The sequence below is a fragment of the Stegodyphus dumicola genome, chromosome 10 (assembly GCF_044657685.1).
Source record: "Stegodyphus dumicola isolate Sdum_Otavi_A_Nest chromosome 10, ASM4465768v1".
In the NCBI taxonomy this organism is placed as follows: domain Eukaryota; kingdom Metazoa; phylum Arthropoda; class Arachnida; order Araneae; family Eresidae; genus Stegodyphus; species Stegodyphus dumicola.
Window position 1 is genome coordinate 65,137,841 of NC_140777.1, and position 27,984 is coordinate 65,165,824.

Consider the following 27,984-nt stretch of genomic DNA (forward strand, 5'->3'; position numbering starts at 1 on the left):
ACTAAGAACACCATAAAGTTCTTGATAATAAAAATGTTGTTGATAATAAATTTTGGTAAAATGAAGCAGGTATATGATTTATTTGTTCTATTTTTCTTTTCCGGGTCTTGCTTCGTTTGGTCATTAAATCAATCGTTCTACAGTCGGTATCCAGTTCTGGCTCTTTTCGCAGTTCAACCGGTTTCCTTTTCGGGTTTGACAGTTCTTTTCCGGTTCCAGCTTGTCTTTGAGATTTGGAATCTTTTCCGTTTTTTGCTTCTTTTCCAGGTATTGCGTCTTTTCAGACTCCTCTATATTTTCCATTTCTGGCATCTTTTCCGGCTCTTGCTTCTTTTCCAGTTTTTGCATTTTTTCCAGTTCCTTCTTCATTTTCAGGTCTCTCTTTTTTGGTTTTTGCAATTTTTCCCTCAACTTTTGCCTTTCCAGTTCACTTTTGTGTGCTTGTTTTAGCATCTCTTCAATATGTTTCTCCATTTTCAGTTCTTCTTTCTTTTCTAGTTTTTGTATTCCTTCCCGTATTGTCTTCTTTTTCAGTTCTTCTTTCTTTTCTAGTTTTTGAATCCATTCCAGTAATTGCTTCTTTTCCAGTTCTTTCTTCTTTTCTAGTTTCTGTTGCTTTTCCAGTTTTTGTTTGTTTTTCAGTTCTTCCTTCTTTTCCAGTTTTTGCTTCTTTTTCTGCTCTTGTTTCATTTTCATTTCTTGCTTCTTTTCCAATTTTTGCTTCTTTTTCAGTTCTTGCTTCTGTTCTAATTCTTGTATCTTTTCCTGTTCCTGCTTCTTTTCTAGTTTTTGTATCTCTTCCAGCTTTTGTTTCTTTTTCAGTTCTTGCTTCTTTTCTAGTTTTTGTGTCATTTCCAGTTTTCTCTTGTTTTCGAGTTCTTGCTTCTTTTCCAGTTTCTCCTTCTTTTCCTGTTCTTCCTTTTTATTCAGTTTTTGATTCTTTTCCAGTTTTTGCATCTTTTCCGGTTCTCGCTTCTTTTCCAGTTCCTTCTCGTTTTCCAGTTCTTTCTCGTTTTCCAGTTTTTGCTCCTTTTCATGATCACAAGGAGGATTTTCCAATCTACAAAAAAATCGGTATATCTTTATTTCATTAGTAAAATAGTGAAAGTAATGCAATGACGATCACGTTTAACATGTACAACACTTCCATATTTAGATACTATATAACACTTTTGGCTCAGTTTCATAGGGAAAAAACTCCCCGTAGATTATTGCCTGGCAGAATTGTTTTCTACAAAGGGTGAATTTGTTGTTTTCGTTGTTCTGACCTAAAGCCAAGCAGATAAGTTAAAGTATTTTGCGTTATTTGTATGCAATAAGCGGCCTCCATGAATCTCACGTAGAGCGTAATAATTTGCAAAGTTTCAGTGCCTTACTTTTCCTTACTTAATTTTTACATAAGTTGCAATAATAATAACAGAAATAATAAACAGGTGGCTTAAAAACAGAGGGAAACAATGACGAAAATTGCAAAATAGGAGGAAAAAAGGAAACTGAAATGAAAAGGGAAACAACTACAAACAAAGGATGGAAAAAGCATTTTAGAAGATATACACGTAACGTTCTTTCTGAATCAGCCAAACCTGTATTTTAACGAGTCTCTTTGCATCGCTGGCTGCACAGATTTCAAATTTTCTCTCGTTATTCAAAATTCGGATCATATTGCTGGTCTTTTTCGTAGTCCATCAGAGCCGCACTAGGATTTTTGCCACCATTTGTTTCAATTGAAACTTTTATTCTCATTCTTCAGTTGCATTCTTAAAGTTTATTTATTTATACAGGAAGAAAGAAAGAAATCAATCAAATCAAAGTAAATTAGGAAAAGATATACCTGTTTTCTCCTATATTTATTGTTCCCTGTAATTTCTTTTGCCTGTTGCATTAAATTTATTGAAGGAAAATTTACAAAATCATTCAAAATGTATTTCCTAAATCCTTATGCGAATTTAGCCCTTCTGATCATTTCGGCCACACTTTAATGGCTTTTACAATTTGATGTTTGAATATTGACAGCTGCCTATTCTGAAATATGCTCTCCATTGTCCTCGAAAAAAGAAAAATTAAAGTTCCAGGTAATTTTGCAATGAAGGACACATATATCTTATTTGAAGGGCAAGAGGAAAAGAAAAATATATTTTCGGATGGGAATATGTAGCATTTTAAACACCGTGTTTGTAAATGTCATCATATAGTAGCAACACTTGAGTCATATGTAATTATACACATATATGAGAGAGACGACGATGACGAAAAATTAAATGGCAAAACATGGCCGAAAACACTTTCCTGGCCGGTGCAAACAACACAAAACACAAGAAAGATCGGACACCAGTTACGCTTAGCACAAGAGAAATTAAAAAGTAGGAACAAAATTAGACACTTATGGACCTCAAAAAAGGTGTTCGAAATTACGACCTGCACCCTGTTACGGGTATCCCATCTCTCGTACATCCAACATGAGATGCTCTGGAAAATACCGTGCATCCCCAGGACTTTACCAGCACCTGCCACAATATGTGCCACAAGTTCCTGTTGGACTTCTAACTGGGGTTTCGTGCACTTATGTGTTGAAGTACCCCGAGACGAACTGATAATGCAAGTTAGTTCTCGTGATCTTGCTGAACAATGCACTGGACTATCTCTACCAAACCCATGTTTAGGATACGTTCCGAAGGAACTTTCGAATACTTTCTTTGATGGCGATCCCCTGCTTTTGTTCTTATTTCTTGGTTTCCGCTGCGCTAAGGAAAATAAAAAAATATCTTTACAATGTTCGTACCATATTTTTCTTGTGTTGTCTCTCGTCACTATGGGCCAGGAAAGCGTTTCCGACAATGCATTGCAATAAACGATTATATATATATATATATAAACAATATATATACACGATATATATATATATATATAATCTTATAAACATATGTTACCGTGAAAGACCGAAATTGGAGAATATCGACATTCACCGGAGAATGTCAACATTCACCAAATACGTCGGTGAAAGATCAAATATTGCATTACATTCTTCTACATTCGGACCCTCACCGGTGTACTTCGATAATCACAGATATGCTCTGGTGTAGATTGAAAAGAGCGGAGTATATGTACACATTGTTATTGCAAAAGGAAGTGTTCCACAAATAAATGCAGTTGTAAAAGCAAGGGCCTCTTGTGCAATTTAAAGTGTTATATATATATTATATATATATATATATATATATATATATATACATATACATATATATATATATATATATATATATATATATATATATATATATATATATATGTATATAATCGTATAAAAATATGTTACCTCGAAAGACCGAAATTAAAGAATGTCGACTTTCACCGGAGAATGTTAACATTCACCAAATACGTCGGTGAAAGATCGAATATTGCATTACATTCTTCTACATTCGGACCCTCACCGGTGTATGTCGACAATCACAGATATGCTCTGGTGTAGATTGAAAAGAGAGGAGTATATGTACACACTGTTATTGCAAAAGGAAGTGTTCCGCAAATAAATGCAGTTGTAAAAGCAAGGGCCTCTTGTGCAATTGAAAGTGTCATAACAGTTTAAGTTGTTGCAATAAATAAGATTTGAATCACGTAATTTAGTAAACATAGCTTGAGTAAGCTCCCTGTTCCGAGTCAGGATAGTTCATGATTCCAAAGCAAGTAAAGAGGAATACAAGTCCTGATAGTGGCGCCCGACGAAGAAGAATAACCATGGCCGAGTTTCAAGAAGAACCTGTGGTGCCTGCAGAAGCGACTCAGAATCCAGAAATGCCAGCTGCCGCCCTGGAAGGATTTGGGTACATCGTACAGACCATGCGCGCATCGATGAAACCAGAAGCTACATTTAATGGAAACTCACCGGTAACCAGTTTTTTGGAAAAATTGGATGACCACTTCATGCTGTATTCAGTCCATGAGTTCCATAAAGTCACCTTAGCTACCAGCGCTTTGAGGGGCCAAGCGCTTAATTGGTTCAAATGTATAGGCAGAAGCCTCTTGGGTCAAGCGGGAAGTCCCACCTATACTTACGAAAATTTTAAGACTGCCTTAGTAAAACCCTTCCCTGTCGTAAGAGATCGTGCAAGTTTAGAAACGGAACTCTTCAGCATATACCAGCAACGAATCGAAAATCTTTCCACCTTTATTTTAAGAAAAATTCACGTCTTTAAACTCTTGTATGGAAACCGTCCGGATCCTGAGATAATTCAAGTGATTTTGCCGAGTTTAGTTCCCCAAGTACAAGACTTTTTTTAATTAAGGAATCCGACTACACTGGAAAAGTTATTTGAGCTAACAATCCAGTTTGAAAATAGAAGAACGGCGGACATCGAATGAAGACGCCAGTTTGAGCAACGAAGCCAATTTGGTGCGCCAAGACCACAGCAAAGGCAAGAACACGGCTACGGAAGCAAATCGAATAGAGGGCAAGGAAACCTGAGTATCCAAAAACAACCGGCGAACGTCGACAGTTCAATAGTAAGCCAGAAAAAAAGTCTGAAGGCCAGCGGAAAAACAAGGAAGGCATGGAAAGGAAGAAAGAAAATTAAACTAAAACGGATTTCTGCTGACGGGAGGGTGCGGAAATCCGAAGGCCAAGAAAAGCCCTCTTTCTTTCTTCAAGTTAAATACAGTTATTGTGAAAAATTTGACTCTTCCAAAGATTGAAGTTAGAGTTTTATAAAAGATTTTGCAGCTATTGTTGAACCATTGTTAAAATTAAAAAGGAAAAAGGCAATTTTCTCGTCCACGGCCGAAGCCAATAGTGCTTTCGAGAAATTAAAGCAAGCATTAACGCAAGCCCCTGTTTTGAAATTTCCTGAAAACGATGAGAATTTAGAAATTTCAGTGGATGCTTCGGATTATGCGCTAGGAGCGGTACTTTCGCAAAATCAGCAGCCCGTGGCATTTTTTAGTAGAACTTTAAATCAAACACAAAAAAATTATTCCGCGACTGAGAGAGAGGCACTTGCAGTTCTGTTAGCAGTGCAAAAGTTCCGAGTCTATTTTCGAAAGGTCCAATAACAGTGTATTCTGATCATGCGGCGGGAACTAGATTGTACTCAGGGAAAAACTTATCCACAAGGTTAATAAAATGGGCACTAAAGTTACAAGAGTATAATCTGGTAATTAAGCACACGCCCCGGAAAGGAAAATATCGTAGCAGATGCCTTATCCAGAATAAAAATAGATGAAGAAGTTAATACTGTAAAGGTGGCAATGCTCACAGCATGTAAGTTACATTCCCGAGAAACTGTGATAACCGAACTGAGTAAGGATCCTGAATTTAAAAATATTTATGATTATTTAAAGGATCCTGAAAATTTTAGCCACCAATATATTGTGGCGATAAGAAATAGGGCGGCCCATTACGAACTAATAGATGGTCTATTATTTTATACAAAAACTACGAATTCCAACAACGAATTTCGACCTGTTATCCCAGCTAGTCTTAGATTAAACGTACTGCAGGAGTTACACGACTCCGCTTTAGCTTCTCATGCTGGTATTCGAAAAACCATCCAACGCGTACGCGAAGCAGTTTATTTTCCTGAGCTGCAAAAGTTAACAAGGGCGTATGTCCAGTCCTGCCCAACATGTCAAGCAGTTAATTATATTAATTTCCGCCCGGCCGGGTTTCTAAATAGTATTAAATCGGAATTTCCAAATGAAATAATTGGCATCGATTTATTGGGCCCTTTCCCAAAAAGTCAGTTAAATAAAAGTGGCTATCACCTTGTTATGGTTGATTATTTTAGTAAGTGGATCGAAATTGTTTCCTTAAAACGAGCCTCCTCGAAATTAGTTACTGATTCTATTTTAAATAAATATATTTTAAAATACGGGGCGCCCCTAAAAGTAATATCGGATAATGGTCCTCAATTTGTAAGTAATATATTTGAAGACATGTGCCAAAAACTGGGCATACGTCATTTAAAAATGGTCCCGTATCGGCCGCAATCAAATATAGCGGAACGGGTCAATAGAAATATAATGAAAATTGTCCGTAGTTATGTTAAAAATTTTCATAAAAGCTGGGTTAACTATGTCAATGAATTAGGTTTCTCCCTTAGGACCGCAAAACATGATACGACGGGCAAAACTCCTGCTGAGTTATTTTTAGGCAGAAAGATTATAACGCCGTTAGATAAATTATTTTATGTTCAACAAAGAGCCCCAGAATTTAAAATGGGCAATATAGAAAAATAAATTAAAAAAGCAAAAAAGAACACTGAAGTAGCACAGAGAAAACAGAAGCTTTATTATGATATGAAACGACGGGGAGTAACTTATAAAGTAGGACATGAAGTGTTAAAAATTAAGCATTCACTTTCTTCAGCACCAGAAGATAAAACTGCTAAATTTTATCCACGATTTGAAGGACCATATGTCATAGAAAAAGTAACTCATGCTTAGTGGTGTTAAAAGCCAGGAATGGTGAAACCTGCACCGCAAACGTAGACCAGATAAAACCATTTTATAATCGTAATAAAATGCCAATATTTCAAGATCTTTTGCAGGATCCGGCACGGCAGGCACCAGCTCCAGAGGTGGAACAACGACAATCCCAAGGGCAAGCCATTAGTAGACAGGAGCAATTGAAAAGAAAGTTCCCCCGTTGGAAAACTGAAGGTAACAAGAAAAAGAAGTCGTTCCACCGACCAGAGAAGAGAGAACACGACCACCCCCAGAATGAAGAAGGGAGAAGTACGACTAATGCAAAGAAAGCCAGGAGAAATGACAGCAACTATAACACGGCTCCAAAACAGAAGATCTACCCATCGGATAGGAGTCTACGCAGCAAATGTCGACGAATTGATGAAGGAAGACCAGCTGCAGATGCAAAGACGCAAGAAAAATTTGAACAGCCAGCAACGAGATCCAGGCAACAACGAGAGACAGTTGTCCCGGTTCCGCCAAGACCAGCTGCCATCAAACGGCCGTGACCACAGGCAGATGCTAAAGGAAGGGACCGAAGGGCGAACCCGCACAAGAAGGAAGATCAACCAGACCGTAGTCTTCGCTACCTTCCAGGACTGGGCAGAAAAAAGGATGTCTGAATATCACAAAGATAAGTAAAACTTTATGTTACTTTGAAACCGTAAGTTAATTTTTCAATCTTACTGCAAGTGGCAGAATTCAAGAATTTTTACCTCATGTGAGGCCTACCTTTATCGCCAAAAAGGCGAGAAAGGAGTTGTTACCTATTTTGGTATTGTTTTTCAGTTACTCGCGAGTAAAACTAAAATTAATGTATAATAGGAATGTGTAAATACTTGAATATTGAAAAAGCATTGATAATCTTTGAGAAAGGTACCTTAAGAAAATAGTAAAAATTATTGTATAAAATTTTATTTAAAAGATTCTGGCAAGAAAGAAGTTTTAATCTGAAAGACTTTTGAAATGTAGAATTTCAATGCAGAAGAATTGGCACTTGCTTGGAAAAGAATAGAAGTTAACAATGTACTACTAATGTATGTTTTAAAATGCGTAAAATTAACGGCATGTTAATATGTCCTTATATACAATGTGAACTGTTATCTTAAAAGTTAAGAAATATTGTGATATGTTAAAAGTAAAAATATTAGAGTAATGCCAAAAATTTTAACTTATTCGTGTGACTGTAAAAAGAGCAAATTATTGTGAATATGTGATAAAGGTTGAATGAATGTAGTTAGGCTCTCTGACGCTACACTTCAGAGTTAGCCACTTTTCAGAATTGCAGCTCAGGGTTTAGAGATGAATATAAGGTGTGTTCTGAGGTTTTGTTATGTTGAATTTTAAGACGTTAGTGCTTTGATTGCAGGCGGTAGTGTTGAACACTTGTACATAGACACGCTCGTGTTTGGTGTTTTTCTTTACAACACAAGTCAGAGAGCACGGGGAGATAATTAAATAACGTCATGAATGAAATAAGAATTTTAAAGGAGAAATATAAATATTCATGTTACTTGCCATTTGATTGTGTAACATTTCATTAAACTAGTTTTCCTTCCATAAGGAACCAGATTTCAACTAAGAAACTCCTGTTTATAGATGCAGTACAGATGAAAATACTTGTCCATAGAGATGATAATGTAAAAACGACTTTTTAATATCTAGTTTCTAGAGAGAAATGTTTGAAAAAGATTGGCCTCGCGTTAGATTCTAGAGCTAAAAGTTTTCAACAAGGTCGTTTTAGACCTCAGTTTCAAACTAATTAACTCTGGCGGATAGTATGTAAGGATCCTAAGTTTTACTAACGTTTTTGATGTCATTTAAAACGCTTAATTACAGGGCCGTAGTATAATACACAACCCCCCCCAAACCCAGAAGTATAGCGATATACAATAGTGACGTGATCGAAGATTCTTTGGAAATAATCGTTGTCATCGAATGACATGCATATTCTATTTAAGTAATCGTAGTCATCGGCTTTAATATTCTTTGCAAATGATCTTTGTCATCAAATAATCATTGTAAAGACTCATTCTCATCGGATAATCATTGAAAATAATCCTTGTCGTTACATAAAGGGGCATAGTAGCTGATGTATAAAGAATTGTACTCAAATTCTAATCAAAAGAATCGCATATGTATGCAATTTATCATATGATCATTATTTACAGCAATGATTCTTATATGTTTTCGACCTACGGCTCCTAATGACGCCGCGGAAAACTTGCGCAACAGTGACAAAAAGAATATTTAAAAGTACAATAAAAGCTTGAAAGCTAGGGAAAATGTGTGAATTTATTTTCCTTTTATTTAAATGAAGCTTAATGTTTTTAAAGGAAATTGAATATTGTAAACAGGAGTCAGCAGTTTAAATATATGTGGGATTTTGCCTCTTTGTTTTTTTTTTTTTTTTTCTTCGTAACATCATATCCTCCGGAACGGGGGGGGGAGATTTGAGTTTAGAAGGAGGTACCCTCGGATTTCAAAAATTCTTGGTAAAACTTTTCGACTATTGTTATCTTCCTACGACTATCACTCGAGATGTTATATAAAATTTCGGAAAGCGCTGGAGATCAAATTGCTTTATTTAGAAAAATGATGGCTCTTCTCACTCTCAAATCGTATTGTTTAAGAGAAATTTTTAAGTTAAAAAAATATGAAATAATTAGTATTGCCAAACTCGAAACTTATTGTTATTATTTACGGTTATATTCTGAGTTGAAGAAAGCACGTGATTCCATATAACGTCACTGTATGTCGAAAAATATTTCGTTAATTTCAGTATTTTAAATGAATAGCTGCTTTTGGCAACTTTTATGTTTCACCTTTAGATACGTGACACGATATGCTATCGCTACGTTAATTCTTTTATTGAGATTTTGCAAATTTGTTATATTAAAATAAATTTAAATCATAACTTCAAATGTATTACCCCAAGTGTCAAAGTTCTTTGTTTCCTGACTTGGCAAGAAAAATTTATTTACGAATAGCTGGTTGCTTGGAAAGAATGAATACATTTTCTTCATAATGAAATGTTTCTATGCATTTTATGCTATTCTAATTTTATTTATAAAAATTTAATTTCTTTTATTGTATAGTTCCTTTCTGAGTAGAAGTTTAAACTTCTGTAGGTATTTAACATATTTTAGATGAATGTTACTTTACTACAGTTACATAATTTTTTTTTCAATTTAATAAAATGTCTGAACGCAAGAAGACAGCACAAATGTTACAGCGAGCTACATAAAAAATGAAGTAAAAAGCACTAGGAGACTCAGCAGGCAAGTAGAAGAAAACTTGCATGCTTCAAAAATGAATGAAGATATAACTAGAAACTCAGCAGGCAAGCATAGTGACAAGAAAGGTTACGCATTCAAGAAACTGAAGAAGAAACGAATAGGAGTTCCAGCAGACAAGCAACAACTCAAGAAACTTCGCTGGCTCAAACTGTATCAGAAACTAGTAGCAGACGCAAAAGACCTTCAGAAAACCAAGAATCACTGCGTGCTCCGGAAAGGTAAGCAGAAGCGAAACGGAGGCCCATTAGGAAAGCGGAACGTCAAAAGAATATGCGCGATGACGGGAAGAAGTCGCAAGTAAACGAAGGATGCAAGACTGTCCGCGTCATCGTCAGATTCGACAGGAAATACCAGAACAGCTCAAGAAGCTGCATAAACAACTCAAGACGCTGCAGATTACGGACAATTTCGGTTCGAAGAGGCAGAGCTCATACGAGGAAACAAGCTTCGCATGAACACATCACGACATACACGTAGTACTCTTCACAATGCAGGAAGTTTACTTTGAGCAACACACTGTATACGTAGAGCTCGTAGACATATATAGTAAAGATTTTGCTTTGTCAACAGCCCCCTAGTAAAATGTATGAAGTTTATATTGACATCTCACAATACCTGAAAGAAATTTTTCTATTTACTTCTTCATTTACTATTTTCTTAAATTTCTTATCAGTAATCCTGTCTATATATTATAGATATCAAAATCAGAAAAAAATTAATTAATTATCTTTAAATGTATCTAAGTGATGAATACTTCGCCCCTGTTCGTACCGAAACAACACGATGTAATTGTAGATACCTAGAAAGTAAAATGTATTCAGCAGGCTGTACAGCAAGCGACACCTATAAATGGTGATAACACAAGAATGTTATATAATGTTATATACTGGCAGAATTTTAAAAAAAGAACATATACATCAGTGTTTTAAAAATACGAATTTTGCATCAAATTGCAAAACAAATATCTTAAAATCTGCCTTTCCATGCATAAGAGTTTAGGATTCGGAAAATTATATTTTCGTAAACGGTTTAGCAAAAATAACAAAAATTATTGCCTTGAGAAATGGATAATCTTGGTATGAATACGAATTACGCCAAGACTACTCGTCAATGGTTGTTTTGAACACGCCCTTAATGTATATATATAACCCTTAAAAAACGTAAAGTGAGTGAATCTACTATTCGAGTGTGTCTTTATATCTTGAGTATTTAAGAAATAAGAATTGCATTTATCTATCTCGAAAGAGCTAACGCTATTGCCCGAATAACAACGTTTATTTAACACTTGATATAACCAACTTCATATATATCTTGAAATAAAACATAAATTTCCTAATCAGATACTACCAACTGCAGAAAAAATACAAAAATAATGGAATTTCTAATAACACTACAAGTAACATACCGAGGAATAAATTGCGCTGCAAAACTGATGCAATCTACAATATGTAAACCACAAAATTTATGTACCGCTATAGAAATGCAATAGAATGAGAAATGAAACTGTGATGAGATTTATAATGAAAAATTTACCATAAACTATTAGTATATGATATAAGTAAATATATACTTTTAATACTATTCATTTAAATATGTTCAAACGTTCATAATATTCATTACTTACAAACGCTTCTTCATCCATCGAAGCATAGCACAAGCCATTCTCAATTCTGTGCTGGTGCACGTCAATAAAATAAGGATAAATCCAAATTTTTACAAAAAATCAATCGCCTTGACTCGTTTCTCAAAAAACGTATATCTACAAATGCAGTATTAATATATCACATCAATATAATTCGGGATCATAAAATCACCAAACAACGCATTAAACGCAAAAAATCGCATTAAGGCAGAATGAAGAATTTTCACTCTTACAATGACTTTTACAACAATATATAATAGAATCGAATTTCTAAACTAAGTGTTCATTGTTACACCATATTTCATTCTTGGGGAACCTTTCAAGGTTGTTCAGTAATTCTAACTGTTAACTGGTATAAAAAGAATTATGATTTCATATATATGCACAGACTTATATATGTATTATATTAACACGTATCTGTAGTAACATACATCATCTTATATTATATGTATTCGCATAATTCTAAATTAATTATACTAGTCAACATAATTTGTATATTGATAGCAGCACAGTTTTAAAATTATTTATTACTATCTGCTTGCTAACGATTATATAATTAAGTACAGTGGTTCCTCGACAAACGAGTTTAATATGTTTCGTAACCTTGCTCGTATCTCAAAGCAATTTTCCGCATTGAAAGTAATCGAAATGCCATTAATCCGTTCCAGCTCCCAAAACACGACCTCAGCTGTTTTTTTAAGTGTTTTTGAATAAGAAAAATGTAGTTTCTTATTCAAAAACAAGAAGAAACCTTTATTTATAAATAACAAATACATATTCTATAAAAACATAATTAAAAGAAAAAGTGCCTACGGAAGCGCTTAATTTTTGTCACTGGTCTTCGCTCTTTTTGTCATGATCTGCTCATTTTCACCCGCAGATCGTTTAAAAAAACTGTCCAAGGAGGTTTGTTTCTTCCTACCTGTCAAGGTATTGCGTAATCGAGTTAGGCAAGTTTCGTTGAACAACTCCGATTTAGGACTAGTTGCAACTTTTTCGCGGTGATTTTTATCCACGAACTCTACAACTTTATCCCACATTCTCAAGATCTGTTTTATATCTCTTGCAGGGATAACCTCCTCCATCTCTGGCTCCTCTTCAAAACTAATTTTTCGTTGAACCACCGTATGCTGCTGCAAATGCAGATCGTGTAACTCCTCGGTTGTCAGCTCCTGAGACTGTTCCTCTACGAGTTCGTTCACATCTCTCTCCTCCACCTCCAGACTCATGGATTTTCCCAGAGAAACAAGCTCCTCTACCACTGACACTTTGGGTTCCAATCCTTCGAATTCTCTTTCCGCTACAGCCTCAGGCCACAGCTTCTTCCATGCAGACGTTGTAACACCCAGCCAGGCCTGAACAATAATTCTTAGGCACATCACGATGTTAAAGTGGTTTTTCCAGAACTCTCGAATGGTAAGGTTTGTGTTCTCTGTCACCTCAAAGCAGCGGCGAAAAATGTCCTTGGTGTACAAATTCTTAAAATTAGAAATCTCCTGCTGATCCATGGGCTGCAGGATAGGAGTGGTGTTGGGTGGTAGGTAGGGAAATTTTATATACTTGAACTCTTCGAGTAAATCATCTTCGAGATTTGATGGGTGAGTAGGGGCATTGTCGAGGCCAACACCAGAACAGAACACCAGAATTATCCACTCCACAAAGAAGTTCATTCTGTCCCACGCCTTCGGATTTGCCCTCCACATATCTTCTTAAAATTATAACTGGCAGGTTTTCTTTTAAAATATTATATGACTTAAAGCCTCTGGGGTTTTCCGAATGGTATACTAACGGAGGCTTGATTTTACAGTCGCCATTCGCATTGACGCAAATTGCTAGATTTAATCTATCCTTAATAGGTTTGTGACCTGGCATCTTCTCCTCTGCCGTTATGTAAGTTCTATTCGGCATCCTTTTCCAGAAATGCCCTGTCTCGTCACAGTTGAGGACTTGCTGGGGGGATGTATCCTTTGGCTACTATCTGTTCGGAAAACATTTTGATGTAAACATCAGCTGCCTTTACATCCGGATTTGCTGCCTCACCATGCCTGACGACGGAGTGAAGGTCGGTCCTTTCCCTAAAGTTGTCAAACCAGCCCCGACTGGCTTTAAACGGGTCTTCCGATTCCACGTTTGTAGAAGTGTGTGGGATCTTCTTTAGAAAATAACCGTAAATCGCTCGTAAATAACTCGTAATAGTGCCTTCTCACAAAAGATGCTTTGTGTTAAGGTTCCTCCTTGAAGCTGCTTCTCTCTCACTCACACCATCAGTAGTTTCTCCATGTCTTGACGGAGAGAGGTCGGAGCTTAGAAATTATTGTTACGCCCTTAGTTGGCGTTATACTTTAGAACTCCTTTTTTTAATGTGACAATCATTATAAGCCATGTAGATTTTTCCTTGTGGCTTCATTTGTTTTCTCTTCCAAAATTTCGAACGTCCAACAGTTTTGTCAGTTTCGGGCTTTTGGTATGGAGAGTGAGAAAATGAGATAAGACCAGAATGAACTTCAGTTCTGAACTCTGCAGTTCAGCATAGAGTAAGGAGTATTGACAGATTTATGTTCGCTCTTTACGTGCGCTTTTCATCGTATTTTCTTCATAATTCTCAGCACTTTAAAGTGATAACTACTAGCAGTGTTCCTTTATATTTCGTATATTTTTGGAATTATATTTTTTACTCGTACTTTTCGAAAAACTCCAGAATTGTTTAGTGTTTTTTCGGGACAAATAAATTCTAACAAACTACCAGCTCTTCCGCATGCTTTACGAACCTTTATGCCAGGAACAATTTTGGGTGTTAGAAGTAGGACAGAATGCTAGTGACAAGAACAATTGAGGAGCATCTGAGGCAGCTTGTGACAGTCTTTGCTGCGTTCCAGGAAGATATAAAAGGAGAGGTTGATTCCTTTACAGAAGAGATAAATGCGTCCAACAAAAGAAGGAAAGGGGAAATAATACCAGTTCAAGGAAAGATGGAATCTATCCAAAATTGATACTTAAGCCTGTCAAGAAGAAATAAAAGACAACAGTAGAAGATTTTCGAGGATTTTGAAAGCAGAAATAACATGGTCGAAAGGAGAGTTAGAGAAACTGGAGAACTTGTTTCTGCTGTCAAACAGCAAATCAAAGAAAGAGTTAATGCTGTCAAACTACAAATCAAAGGAAGAGTTTCTGATGTCGAACAACAAATCGATGACAAAGTCTCTGCTGTTGTCGCCAAAGAATCTGACAGCTTTAACACATTCATAATGACAACTGGAGACGATTCTGATACCTTTAAATAGGTACCTATGTTTTCCGACCCATTTTGTCATGCTTTCCACGTGTGATGGAAAAAACATGTGACATATGTACAAGGCTCAGTTCTGTATAGCTCCAAATGGAAATGGGTAGGATTCCGAAGACAAACCTGTAATTTCGCAGCTTCTCTGAGAATAGAAGAAGACGATATCGGTCCCACTCTTCTAGAAACCCAGAGGCTAGATTTTGATGCTGTACCCGGTACGCGAAAGCTCTACTAAGAAGTGTTTAAAAGACTACAGAAGGCTGCAGTTAATATCTCGACAGCAGAAGCTCAACAAAATAATCCAGAAGCTCGCCATTGTTATGGAAATGCTCTCCCATCTCTCCTTTTTTGACTGCTCAACAGAAATACGTGAAGTACAATCCATGAAATACTTCCTCGGTGGCATACGGGAACCTGAGGTATAGAAACAATTGCGAATAGTGGATCTCAAGGATTTAAAAAATGCCTAGAGTGTACGCCATGAAAAACGTGGCAGTCCTTTCAGAAACTTGCACACACCATTGCCCAATCGGAACTACTCCAACCCAGAAGCTAGTGGATAAGTGACAGCTCGTCCAGGCAGTCTACCCACTTAAGTAAGTGTCTTAAGGCGGAACAGACGTCAGACGAAAGCGACCTTAGTATGCTAGAACTGCAGTGGTGATGAACACTTACGAAAGAACTGCAGAACACATTAGGACACAGAAGATAATGCTGCTAATCAGCAAGAAGTCACGAAAACAAATCGTGGATGTTGAGCGGAATTTGCCAGAGATTGCCAGATATTGAGAAGTCCCACATAAAATCCTTTCAGATTTCGGTTATGGTTGGTGGCAATAATGGACTTCTCAATCATGAGGCATAAAAATAGAGTTCCCTTAGTATAACAATCGATACATGAGTAATTTACCATCATCCAAAACCTCAAGTCGAGATGATAGAACCAGCATGAACAGAACTTTTCCTTCCAGGATTATAGCTGAAAACAGAAATTTCCGGTAAGGCATTATGAAATATGCTAAGAACGTTAAGAGCACGAAATGAGTACTAATAATATGTTCTTTCGTTGAATTATCAAGGCCGTCATTCCTGTGACGGTTGAAACGTAAGTGCCAAAGCTAAAGTCATTGGGGAATGAGAAGTGGTTGCATCACGTTCTCCATTGAACTACGTTAAGGGGTCTCGTACACCTTAAAACCCTCAAAATCTCTGAATATGATCCTGTTGTAAGAATTGGGATAGCATATTTATTTTTAAAGCTATTACTTCCAGTTTTTTACAGCTGACTACATAGCACAGCTGAATTAGTAAGCAAATAGTTTGTGTTGCCACAAATGTTTTTATAATTTAATCTTCTTTGTGAGGTAATTTTTTATATGTTCACGTAATACTCCCACTTTGCGTGCACAATTTAAAACATTCTGTTATATATTTTAACTTCATAGTTAATATACAGCTTGTATAGCATCTAAAGACTACTGTGAACCAAAAATCTTAAGAAATTTATACAATGCATTTTAATAAAAAATTTTTAATATTTCCATGCGTAAAATTTTTGACTATTAAAATATTCAATATATTTTTTGGTTCAGTTCGATGATAATACTCATATAAAGAAGTCCATTAAATTTAAAGTGTGTACCAAGAACCGTTTTTAAAATATCATGCGCGCAACAGTGAAAATTTATGTTTTGAGATAATCAAGTTTTAATGTAAATATTTTTTTTAAATACTTCTCTTGTTATAAAATATATAAAATGCTTATTTTGTGAGAGATATTGTAATATTATATAATTTCCAATAGTTGGTATAAGCATAATTAATGTAAAATAAGCTGCCATCATCAAAGTATAACATATCAACTAAAAATGATTTGAAACTTCTACGCTATCAATAATACAACTAAATTTTTCTTACAAATTGGAACTTACTTATAGGCAAATGTTTCAGGTAAAGTTCTCTGTAATGTATTATTGTATATCAAACATATAAATCATTTAATAGTTCTTCCACAGAGTAACTTTAGCATACTCTAAATGCTATGTATACAACTGGGAAAAAATGCATTTTAAGAAAATCGAGTTTTGATGCAAATATTTCAGTATACAACTTTCTAATAATAAAGTGCATAGTATATTTATTTTCAAAATGATATATTTAAAATGTATAAATCCTAATAAATTGCATAAGCTTTTGTCAATATGAAACACATTAAAATTACCATACTATATAAAATACCATGACAGAATGATAGCCGTGTATTAAAATACGTGTAGCATATTTGAACAAATAATTTATTTTTACATAACCACATCAGTTAAGTACTTTCAAGCATTTAAGCATATGATATGTATCATATTATGCAACATTATTTAAACATAGGTGGGAAAAAAACCTTTAAGACTTATTTGAAATTGTATGCTAAACTGCTACATTCATCGAAGTATAACATATCGACTAAGAATGATAAAACTAAAACTTCCTTACAAATAAGAATTTACTTATAGACAAATGTCTTAGCCAAATGTCTTAGCTCAAGTTCTCTGTAATACATTACTGTATATCAAACATATAAAACATTTAATAGTTCTTCCACAATGTAACTTTAGCATACTTTAAATGCTATGTATACAACTGCGAAAAACCGTATTTTAAGAAATTTGAGTTTTAATGCCAATACTTCAGTATATAACTTTCTAATAATAAAGTGCATAGTATATTTATTTTCAAAATACATTTAAAAAGTATAAATCCTAATAAATTGCAGAAGCTTTTGTTAGTATGAAACACGTTAAATTTACTTTGCTATATACATTACCATGAGAGAGTGATAGCCGTATATTAAAATACATGTAGCATATTTGCACAAAAATTTATTTTTACATAACCACTTTAGTTAAATAAACTCAAGCATTTAAGCATATGATATGTATTATATTGTATAATATACATATTATTTAACATGTGTGAAAAAATCTTTTACGACTTACTTCAAATTGTATGCTAAACTGCTAAAATTTTATTTACAAATTAAAACGCACCAGCACAATAAACATCCCCATCATTTTTATGGAGGCCTGCACTTCTGACATTTTTTGCTGCCTTTCAAGTTTACGCTGTTGTTTTGTTTCTGACAAGCCTTTCTTTTCTGCGTTATCTATTCTCTTGTTATCGATTTGTAAAAATCCTTCAATAGAAAAGTTACTTCTAAAAAGCTGTAGCTCATTCATTACAGAATGTCTACCAACAGACCTTTCGTTAAAAGCAATCACTGCTTCATTTCCAGCAATTTGAACTATCCTACTACCAGCACGACATGTCTTTGTACAAAATTTCGAAATTCAGGAATTAAATGATTCATTATTATTTTGTGTTTTGCCGCCAAGGCAACGTCTCAATAACGAAGGTTGTGACAAATCTATAAAAACTGGCTTTATTGCCTCCATTACAGCGACTGGTTCAGAATTTATATGCTTATAATCAGCTTTATTTTGCTTAGCTATATTGTATTTGCACCATGTGGTTTCATTTGTAGGACAAACGTCATGAATCGGCTTTTCATCACTCGATATTTTCTGGTAGTAAATTGCCCAAATGGCTTTTCTGATATCACTAACAGACTCATTATATTCTCTAATCGCATTACCATAATACGAAGTTATTTCATTTATTAACTTATCTGTTAGTCTCCCTTTCCCGGACAGATTTTACCGTCATTTAATTTTACTTTTTTTCTTTCAAGTTTTAATTTGCGTAGCCATATTCCCATTCGTTTTTGAATATGTCCAACACACTCAAATTTTTCTATATTTAATGAACCATATGGTTTGGCGTCAGTTATACCTGCAAATGGTTTTGCATCACCTATGTAAGGATCTTAAGTTTTACTAACGTTTATTTTATTTTAAATCTTTACTATCACTTCTTATTTTCTACTTCCGGCCAGAATTAAAAGCGTTAACTTATTTATGCAAAATTTGTGTAGCGAACGCCGTTACTTAAGATGTGGCTTTTTGCCAAGCGAGAGAGAGGAAGGAGTTAGTCGAAGCAGGCCGCTTACCTTAGAAGTTTTACTCAGTTGCTGGTTGCCTTCCAGGCCAGAGGTTTAATCCTCGTGATAATTTTTAAACGTATATGTAGTGTTAACAGTTCTCTGTACTACATACGGCTTCCTGTTAATATAAGGCCAATCTTCCACGTTTATTATTCCAAAGTTAAGTTAGAGTTTAGTTAAATATTTTTATATTCTTACGTTTAGACCACAAGTAGTGGGTCTTTGTATTCCGAAGTACGGAAATTATTGTAAAGAGAGAAAAATAAAGTGTTTTGTATACCTTTCTTGTGTATCCTGTCTACTTCCCACAGTTATTGAACATAGCTTTAGTAAGCTCTCTGTTCCGAGTCAGGTCCTTGCATATACCCGAAGAAAGTAAGACGGAACATTGAACCTGAGAGTGGCGCCCAACGAAGAAGAATAACCATGGCCGAGTTTCAAGAAGAACCTGTGCTGCCTGCAGAAGCGGCTCAGAATCCAGAAATGCCAGCTGCCGCCCTGGAAAGATTTGGTTACATCGTCCAGACCATGTGCGCTTCGATGAAACCAGAAGCAACATTTAATGGAAACTCACCGGTAACCAGTTTTTTGGAAAAATTGGATGACCACTTCATGCTCTACCCCGTGCACGAATTTCAAAAAGTTACCTTAGCTACCAGCGCTTTGAGGGGCCAAGCGCTTAATTGGTTCAAATGTATAGGCAGAAGTCTCTTGGGTCAAGCAGGAAGTCCCACCTATACTTACGAGAATTTCAAGACTGCCCTAGTAAAAGCCTTCCCTGTCGTAAGGGATCGTGCGAAACTAGAAACGGAACTTTTCAGCATATATCAGCAAAGAATCGAAAATCTCTCAAGCTGTATTTTAAGAAAAATTCACGTCTTCAAAATCTTGTTAGGAAACCGTCCGGATCCTGAGATAATTCAAGTGATTTTGCCGAGGTTACTGCCCCAAGTGCAAGACTTTATTCAATTAAGAAATCCGACTACACTGGAAAAGTTATTTTATGCTAGCAATCCAGTTTGAAAGTAGAAGAACGGCGGACATTGAAAGAAGACGCCATTATCAACAGCGAAACCAATTTGGTGCGCCAAGACTACAGCAAACTGAAGCACACGGCTACGGAAGCAAAGCGAATCAGTGGGCAAGGAAACCCGAGCATTCAAAAACAGCCGGCGAACGTCCACAGTTCAATAGCAATCCAGGAAAAAAGTCTCAAGGCCAGTGGAAAAAGAAGAAAAGCACGGAAATGAAAAATAATTTAAACTAAAACGAATTTCTGCTGACGGGAGGGTGCGGAAATCCGAAGGCCACGAAAACCCCTCTTCCTTCAAGTTAAATACAGTAATGGTGAAAAATTTGACTCTTCCGAAGATTGAAGTGTTGGTGAATAATATCCCAGCCACCGCACTCCTGGATACAGGCGCGCAGTGTTCCTGTGTGGCAGAAGATTTTTTTAGGAAGTATTTTCGTAAATATCGTATATATAATTCGGATAATACGACAGTGTTAGCTGCGCAAGGAGAAAGATGTAAGTGTATAGGTAAATTACCGCTGTATGTCCGTATCAAGGACGAACAAGTAAAGGTTATGTTTTTCATAGTAAAGAATCTGCAAGCACATATTATCTTAGGAATAGATTTTCTTTCAGAGGCACAAGCAACGCTAGATTTTTAAGAAGCGTCCCTTAAGCTGACAATGAAACCAGTTCGTGAAGAAAAGGCTGAACCGCCGATATTAAACCTTAACCACCTGCCTAATGAAGAGCAACGAAGAATCCGACAAGTGGTAAGTGAATTTGCTTCGTTATTTAGTGATATTCCAGGATTTACTCAGGTTACTAACCATAGTATTGACACCGGAGATTCAATGCCAGTTCGCCACAAAGCATACCGGTATGATAAGAATAAGGAAAAAATTATAGAATGGCATATCACCGATAAGCTACGTAAAAAGATCATAACGCCCATCTCAAGTAGTTATGCTAGCCCGGTGGTTTTATGTAAGAAAAATAATGACTATCCATTGACACATCCAAAAATGTGGAGATTCGCAATTGACTACCGTAAATTAAACTCCATAACTAAATATCCGGTATATCCGTTACCTATTATTGAAGAAATTCTAAGGAACATAACATCCACCAAATATATGACGACTTTAGACTTAACGACTGGTTATTTTCAAATAGGGGTTAGGCCTGAGGACGTGCCTAAGACTGCTTTTATAACCACGTCTGGCACTTATGCATTTCTGCGTATGCCATTTGGCCTTTCAGGGGCACCGGCAACATTTCAGCGATATATGGACATTGTGTTAAGGCCTGTTCATGGAAAGTCCACATTTATCTATTTAGAGGATATCATTATTACTAGTGATAATCTCGACCAACATGTACAGGATTTAAGACAGGTGTTTTCTTTATTAAATGAAGCCGGTCTAAAAGTTAATGTCGAAAAGTGCAAATTTGCAGCCCCTCAATTAAAATATTTAGGTTACAAAATATCTCAGAAAGGAATAGAGACAGACGAATCAAAAATAATCGCTGTACAAAAGTATCCGACTCCAAACACGGCGAAGAAGCTCTCTTCTTTTCTAGGACTTTGTTCATATTATAGGTCCTTTATAAAAGATTTTGCAGCTATTGCTGAACCATTGCTAAAATTAAAAAGGAAAAAGGCGAGATTCTAGTGGACGGCCGAAGCCAATAGTTCTTTCGAAAAATTAAAACAAGCATTAACGCAAGCCCCTCTGTTGAAATTTCCTGAAAAGGATGAGAATTTAGAAATTTCAGCGGATGCTTCGGATTATGCGGTAGGAGCGCTACTTTCGCAAAATCAGCAGCCCGTGGAATTTTTTAGCCGAACTTTAAATCAAACACAAAGAAATTATTCCGCGACCGAGAGAGAGGCACTTGCAGTTCTGTTAGTAGTGCAAAAGTTCCGAGTCTATTTTGGGAAGGCGCCAATAACAGTGTACACTGATCATGCGGCGGTAACTAGATTGTACTCAGGGAAAAACTTATCCCCAAGGTTAATAAGATGGGCACTCAAGCTACAAGAATATAATCTGGTAATCAAGCATACCCCCGGAAAGGAAAATATCGTAGCAGATGCCCTATCCAGAATTAAAATAGATGAAGAAGGTAATACTGTAAAGGTGGCAATGCTCACAACATGTACAATAAATTCCCGAGAAACTGTAATAACCGAACTGGGTAAGGATCCTGAGTTTAGAAGCATTTATGAGTATTTAAAGGATCCTGAAAATTTTAGCCACCAAGATATTGTGGCGATAAGAAATAGGGCGGCCCATTACGAACTAATAGATGGTCTATTAATTTATACAAAAACTACGAATTCCAACAACGAATTTCGACCTGTTATCCCAGCTAGTCTTAGATTAAATATCCTGTAGGAGCTCCATGACAGCCCTTTAGCTTCTCATGCTGGTATTCGAAAACCTATCCAACGCGTACGCGAGGCAGTCTATTTTCCTGAACTGCAAAAGTTAACAAGGGCGTATGTCCAGTCCTGCCCAACATGTCAAGCAGTTAATTATATTAATTTCCGCCCGGCCGGGTTTCTAAATAGTATTAAATCCGAATTTCCAAATGAAATAATTGGCATCGATTTATTGGGCCCTTTCACAAAAAGTCAGTTAAATAAAAGTCGCTATCTCCTTGTTATGGTTGATCATTTTAGTAAGTGGACCGAAATTGTTCCCTTAAAACGAGCCTCCGCGAAATTAGTTACTGATTCTATTTTAAATAAATATATTTTAAAATACGGAGCGCCCCTAAAAGTTATATAATGGTCCTCAATTTGTAAGTAATGTATTTGAAGACATGTGCCCAAAACTGGTCATATGTCATTTAAAAATGGTCCCGTATCGGCCGCAATCAAATATAGCGGAACGGCTGAATAGAAATATAGTGAAAATTATCCGTAGTTATATTAACAATTTTCATAAAAGCTGGGATAACTATGTCAATGAATTTGCTTTCGCCCTTAGGACCGCAAAACATGATACAACGGGCAAAACTCCTGCTGAGTTATTTTTAGGCAGAAAGATTATAACGCCGTTAGATAAATTATTTTATGTGCAACAAAGAGCCCCAGAATTTAAAATGGGTGATATAGAAAAACTAATTAAAGAAGCAAAAAAGAATACTGAAGTAGCACAGAGAAAACAAAAGCTGCATTATGACTTGAAACGACGGGGAGTAACTTATAAAGTAGGGGATGAAGTGTTAAAAATTAAGCATTCACTATCTTCAGCACCAGAAGATAAAACTGCCAAATTTTTTCCACGATTTAAAGGACCATATGTCATAGAAAATATAACTCACGCTGTAGTAGTGTTAAAAGCCAGGAATTGTGAAACCTGCTCCGCAAACATTGATCAAATCAAACCCTACTATGATCGTAATAAAATGCAAATAATTACAGATCTTTTGCAGGATCCGGCACGACAGACACGGCGGGCACAAGCTCCAGAGGTGGAACAACGACAAGTACAAGGGCAAGCCATTAAGAGGCAGGAGCAAGTGAAAAGAAAGTTTCCCCGCGGGAAAATTAAAGGTAACAAGAAAAACCGTCCAGAAAAGAGAGCTCACGAACACCCCCAGAATGAAGAAGGGAGAAGGACGACGTATGCAAAGAGAGCCAGGAGAAATGACGGCAACTATAATCCGGCTCTAAAACGGAAGATCTACTCATCCGACAGGACTCTCCGCAGCAAATGTCGCCGAACTGCGGAAGGGCCACCAGCGGCGGAGGAAAAGTTACAAGGAAAATTTGAACGGCCAGCAACGAGGTCCAAGCAGGAACGCGAAAGGATTCTCCCGGTTCCGCCAAGACCAGCTGCCATCAAACGGCCAAGACCACAGGCAGCGGCGAAAAGGAAGGTATTCAAGGGTGACCGAACTGGAGAAAAAAGAAAGCTTCTAGAGGAAGGCCCTGAAGGGCGAGCCCGCACAAGAAGGAGGATAAATCAAACGAGAATCTGCGCTACCTTCCAGGACTGGGCTCAGAAAAGAATGTCCGAATGTAACAAAGATAAGTAAAATTTTATGTTACTTTGCAAACGTAAGTTAATCTTTCATTCTTACTGCAAGTGGCAGATTTCAAGAAGTTTTACGTCATGCGAGGTCTACCTTTATCGCCAAAAAGGCGAGAAATGAGTTGTTACCGATTTTGGTATTATGTTTTTCAATTACTCGCGCGTAAAACAAAAGTTGATGTATAATAGGAATATGTAAAGACTTAAATATTGTAAAAGTTATTGTATAAATTTTATTTAAAACATCCTGGCAAGAAAGAAGTTTTAGTCTGAAAGACTTTTTGAAATGTAGTATTTCAATGTAGAAGAATTAGCACTTGATTTGAAAAGAATAGAAGTTAACAATGTACTACTAATGTATGTTTTCAAATGCGTAAAATTAACGGCATGTTAATATGTTCTTATATACAATGTGAACTGTTATTTTAAATGTTAAGAAATACCGTGATATGGTAAAAGTGAAAGTAATGTTAAAATGTTTTTTTATTCGTGTGACTGTAAAAAGACCAAATCATGGTGAATATGTGTTAAAGGTTGAATGAATGTAGTTAGGCTCTCTGATGCTACACTTCAGAGTTGGCCACTTTCAGAATAGTACCTCAGGGTTTAGAGTTGAAGTTAGGGTGTGTTACGAGGTCTTGGTATGTTGAATTTTTAACACGTTAGTGTTTTGATTGTAGGAGGAAGTGTTGAACACGTATACATAAACACATTCGTGTTTGGTGTTCTTTTACAACACATGTCAGAGAGCACGGGGAGAGATAATTAAAATAGTCATGAATGAAATAAGAATGTTAAGAGAAATATAAATATGCATGTTACTTGCCATTTCATTGTGTAACATTTCATTAAACTAGTTTTCCTTCCAGATCTCTGGAAGGAAACAGATTTGAATAAAAGCTCCTGTTTAGATGCAGTACAGATGAAAAATTGCGTGTCCTTGGAGCTGCTATTGTAAAAACAAATTTCTTTTTTTTTTTAATTTCTAGTTTCTAGTGAGAAATGTTTGTAAAAGATTAGCCTCGCGTTAGATTCTAGAGCTAAATGTTTTCAACAAGGTCGTTTTAGACCTCAGTTTAAAACTAATTAACTCTGGCGGGAAGTATGTACGGATCTTAAGTTTTACTAACGTTTATTTTATTTTAAATCTTTACTATCACTTCTTATTTTCTACTTCCGGCCAGAATTAAAAGCGTTAACTTATTTATGCAAAATTTGTCTGGTGAACGCCAAGTACTTAAGTTGTGGCTTTTTGCCAAGCGAGATAGAGGATGGAGTTAGTCGAAGCAGGCCGCTTACCTTAGAAGTTTTACTCAGTTGCTGGTTGGCTTCCAGGCCAGAGGTTTAATCCTCGTGATAATTTTTAAACGTATTGTAGTGTTAACAGTTCTCTGTACTACATACGGCTTCCTGTTAATATAAGGCCAATCTTCCACGTTTATTATTCCAAAGTTAAGTTAGAGTTTAGTTAAATATTTTTATATTCTTACGTTTAGACCACAAGTAGTGGGTCTTTGCATTCCGAACAAAGGGTTTTGTATACCCTTCTTGTGTATCCTGTCTACTTCCCACAGTTATTGAACATAGCTTTAGTAAGCTCTCTGTTCCGAGTCAGGTCCTTGCATGTTCCCGAAAAAAGTAAGACAGAACATTGAACCTGATACCGTCACCAATATAAGAAGTATATTTTACACCTCTTTTTTCCATGGAACATGAAAAATTGTTTATCTTTCCATTCATTTCCATTTTTCCTGAAGAACCAGCATTATTCTCCAAACAGGCCTTGTGTTCACTTACGCCATTTCCTAGAAATGACTCGCAACCTTTGCAATATAAGACAGTATTTCTGTATCGATTACTGTGTTGCTTTCTGACCCTATTATGGAACAGACTCCAACCAAAGACGTATGTCCTCGAGTCTTCCATGTACCGTCTCCACTTACAGTCACATTTAACGACGAATTTGAAAGAACGATGTGCAATCACAGGAGGGAGATCCATAACGCAGCAGAATTTCTCCATAGCAGCTTTCCCTTGACCAAGAGTTCGCATTGCATACGTAAATCTTCTGTTTAGCTCTGATATATTTTTTCGGACACCTATCATATTAGAGTTTCTGAAAGTTCTTTTACATGAACACTTTGAGCATAGTAACTCAAATTTTGAGCTTAAACCATGATGAAATAGTTCACTTAAATGAACATTACAAATTTTACAACATAAATTATTTTCAATAAATTGAAATAGGATATCCAAATCAAATAGTCTATAACCACTAAAATTAGGCTCTAAAGTTATCTTTATCTCTTGGTGGCAAATCAGTGTCACTATTTAATTTTTTAAACGAAGAACTGACACCACACTTCTTATTCATTGTATCATTATGCTGATTTCCCTGGAACTTTTTTTCTTTGGTCGATGAATATAAGATCTTTTATATTTTACATCTTCCTCACAATTTTCCATAATTATCAGGTGATAAAAATACTAAACAAAAACTGCAATGTTATAATAAAAACACCTTCAAAAAAGTCAAAAGAAATTTAGAAATCGCAAAAGAGCTTGTAAACAATCACGTTTCACGCTAATCCAAAGCTGGAGTAAGATTTCAACACATGCCTATGTTAGATGCCTATGTTAGAATAGTGCTATGTATAAATGTAATATATTCCTAAGTCGCGCTTTCGAGACATGAAAAACGCAGTTTGAATTTTGTCAATCGGGCCAGTAGAACGGGAGATATAGCACAGTCCTCCCTTTTTTTTTTTAGCTTGATAACACATCAGCACTGTTTTTCCACCATCTCAAAATAAATTATGAAGATTTGTGCTTATGCAACTAGTTGAATTTCAACAGAAATACACGTTCATATGAAAACGTTGAAGCTCTTTTAACCCTCTGAGCGTTATGACCGGGTTTAGGCGGTCAAGACGGCCTACCTCGAAAGCGTTACGGACGCTTCTAGGCGGTCACTGGAAAAGTGTTCGAAAGCGTTACTGACGGTTCTAGGCGGTCAGTGATGAAGACCTCGAAAGCGTTATGACCGCTTTAAAGCGGCCGTGCAGATGTCTCCTGCCCTCCTTATTTCTGAAACCCTGGAGATCTCTAAATGACAGTTCTCAGTAGGAGGCAAAGAGGGTTGTCTTTTTCGTTTTAGACCGCTATGTTTAATCGCCAAGAAAACGCTTGAACATGTAATGGTTTATAAACAACAAACAAACGTGGGCATTCTTCGCGAAATGAAAAAGTATCATGTAAGCATGTTTTTTCAATAGTCTCTTTAAACAGATAACATTTTCATAAAATATCCTTTAGTTTTTAAATTGATTGTTCAGAAATATGCGAAATGCTCGTGAATTCAATTAAAAAATAGCATTAGGAAATATTTAAACAAATTTACTTATGGATATATAGATACATAATTAAAACCGACAAGTTATAAGTTTTAATTATTCGAGCGAACGAATAGCGCATTTAATTACTGCATTTAATATGAGTTATATATAATTACATGTAAAGAATAACATAATTAAGCAATAATTCAAATAAAAATTAGCCATCAACAGTAATTTATAATAAGCGTATTTTGAACGGGTTTATGAAGCATAATCTAATTTTATAGTAAAAATAATAATGGCGAATTATTTATTCATTTTGGAACAATATTCGTCGCTTATACTGGTTTGATGAAGTTCTGTTCAAATTCATTTCAAATATTCCAAATCTTTATATGTACATTGATTTCAATGCGATTTTTATTAGAAAAAAATTCAATTAGTTTGATTTTCTTACATAATTGTAATTACATTGTTCAACGCAAAATAACTACAAGCAGAAAGGCAAAGGTGTGTTAAAATTTCTGTATTTTGCTATATAAATTATTAAAATAACCAACCTACAGCCTAACAACTGAATGTCCGAAATATAACCCGCAACTTTTCTAAAAGTAACAAATTTCAGTTAAAAAAAACCGCAGTTAATAAATAAAACGAAATACTATTAAGAAAAGAAGCACGAAAATTTACTTTTTAGTCCAAAGAGATTTCAGTCCCGAAGGACTATTGCTTTCGTTTTGGCATTTTGCGTCGGACTCATAAACGTCGGTTCACTTTTCAAACTGTTGCCACAAAATGTTAGAGTCCTGCATTATATTTGAAGAAATTAAATAGTGAAAAATCTGCATAAATGA

General features: G+C 35.8%; 1 protein-coding gene across 1 annotated transcript; it reads right to left on the minus strand.

Annotated features, from left to right (window-relative positions):
• On the minus strand, window positions 1–27,907 carry LOC146994997 (uncharacterized). The gene is made up of 2 exons (XM_085825038.1): window positions 27,821–27,907; window positions 1–1,060 (listed from the first exon to the last, which is right to left on the minus strand). The coding sequence occupies exon 2, from the start codon at window positions 955–957 to the stop codon at window positions 124–126; it is 834 nt and encodes a 277-aa protein (XP_085681164.1). The 5' UTR covers window positions 958–1,060; window positions 27,821–27,907; the 3' UTR covers window positions 1–123.
• Between the last annotated feature and the right edge of the window lie 77 nt (window positions 27,908–27,984).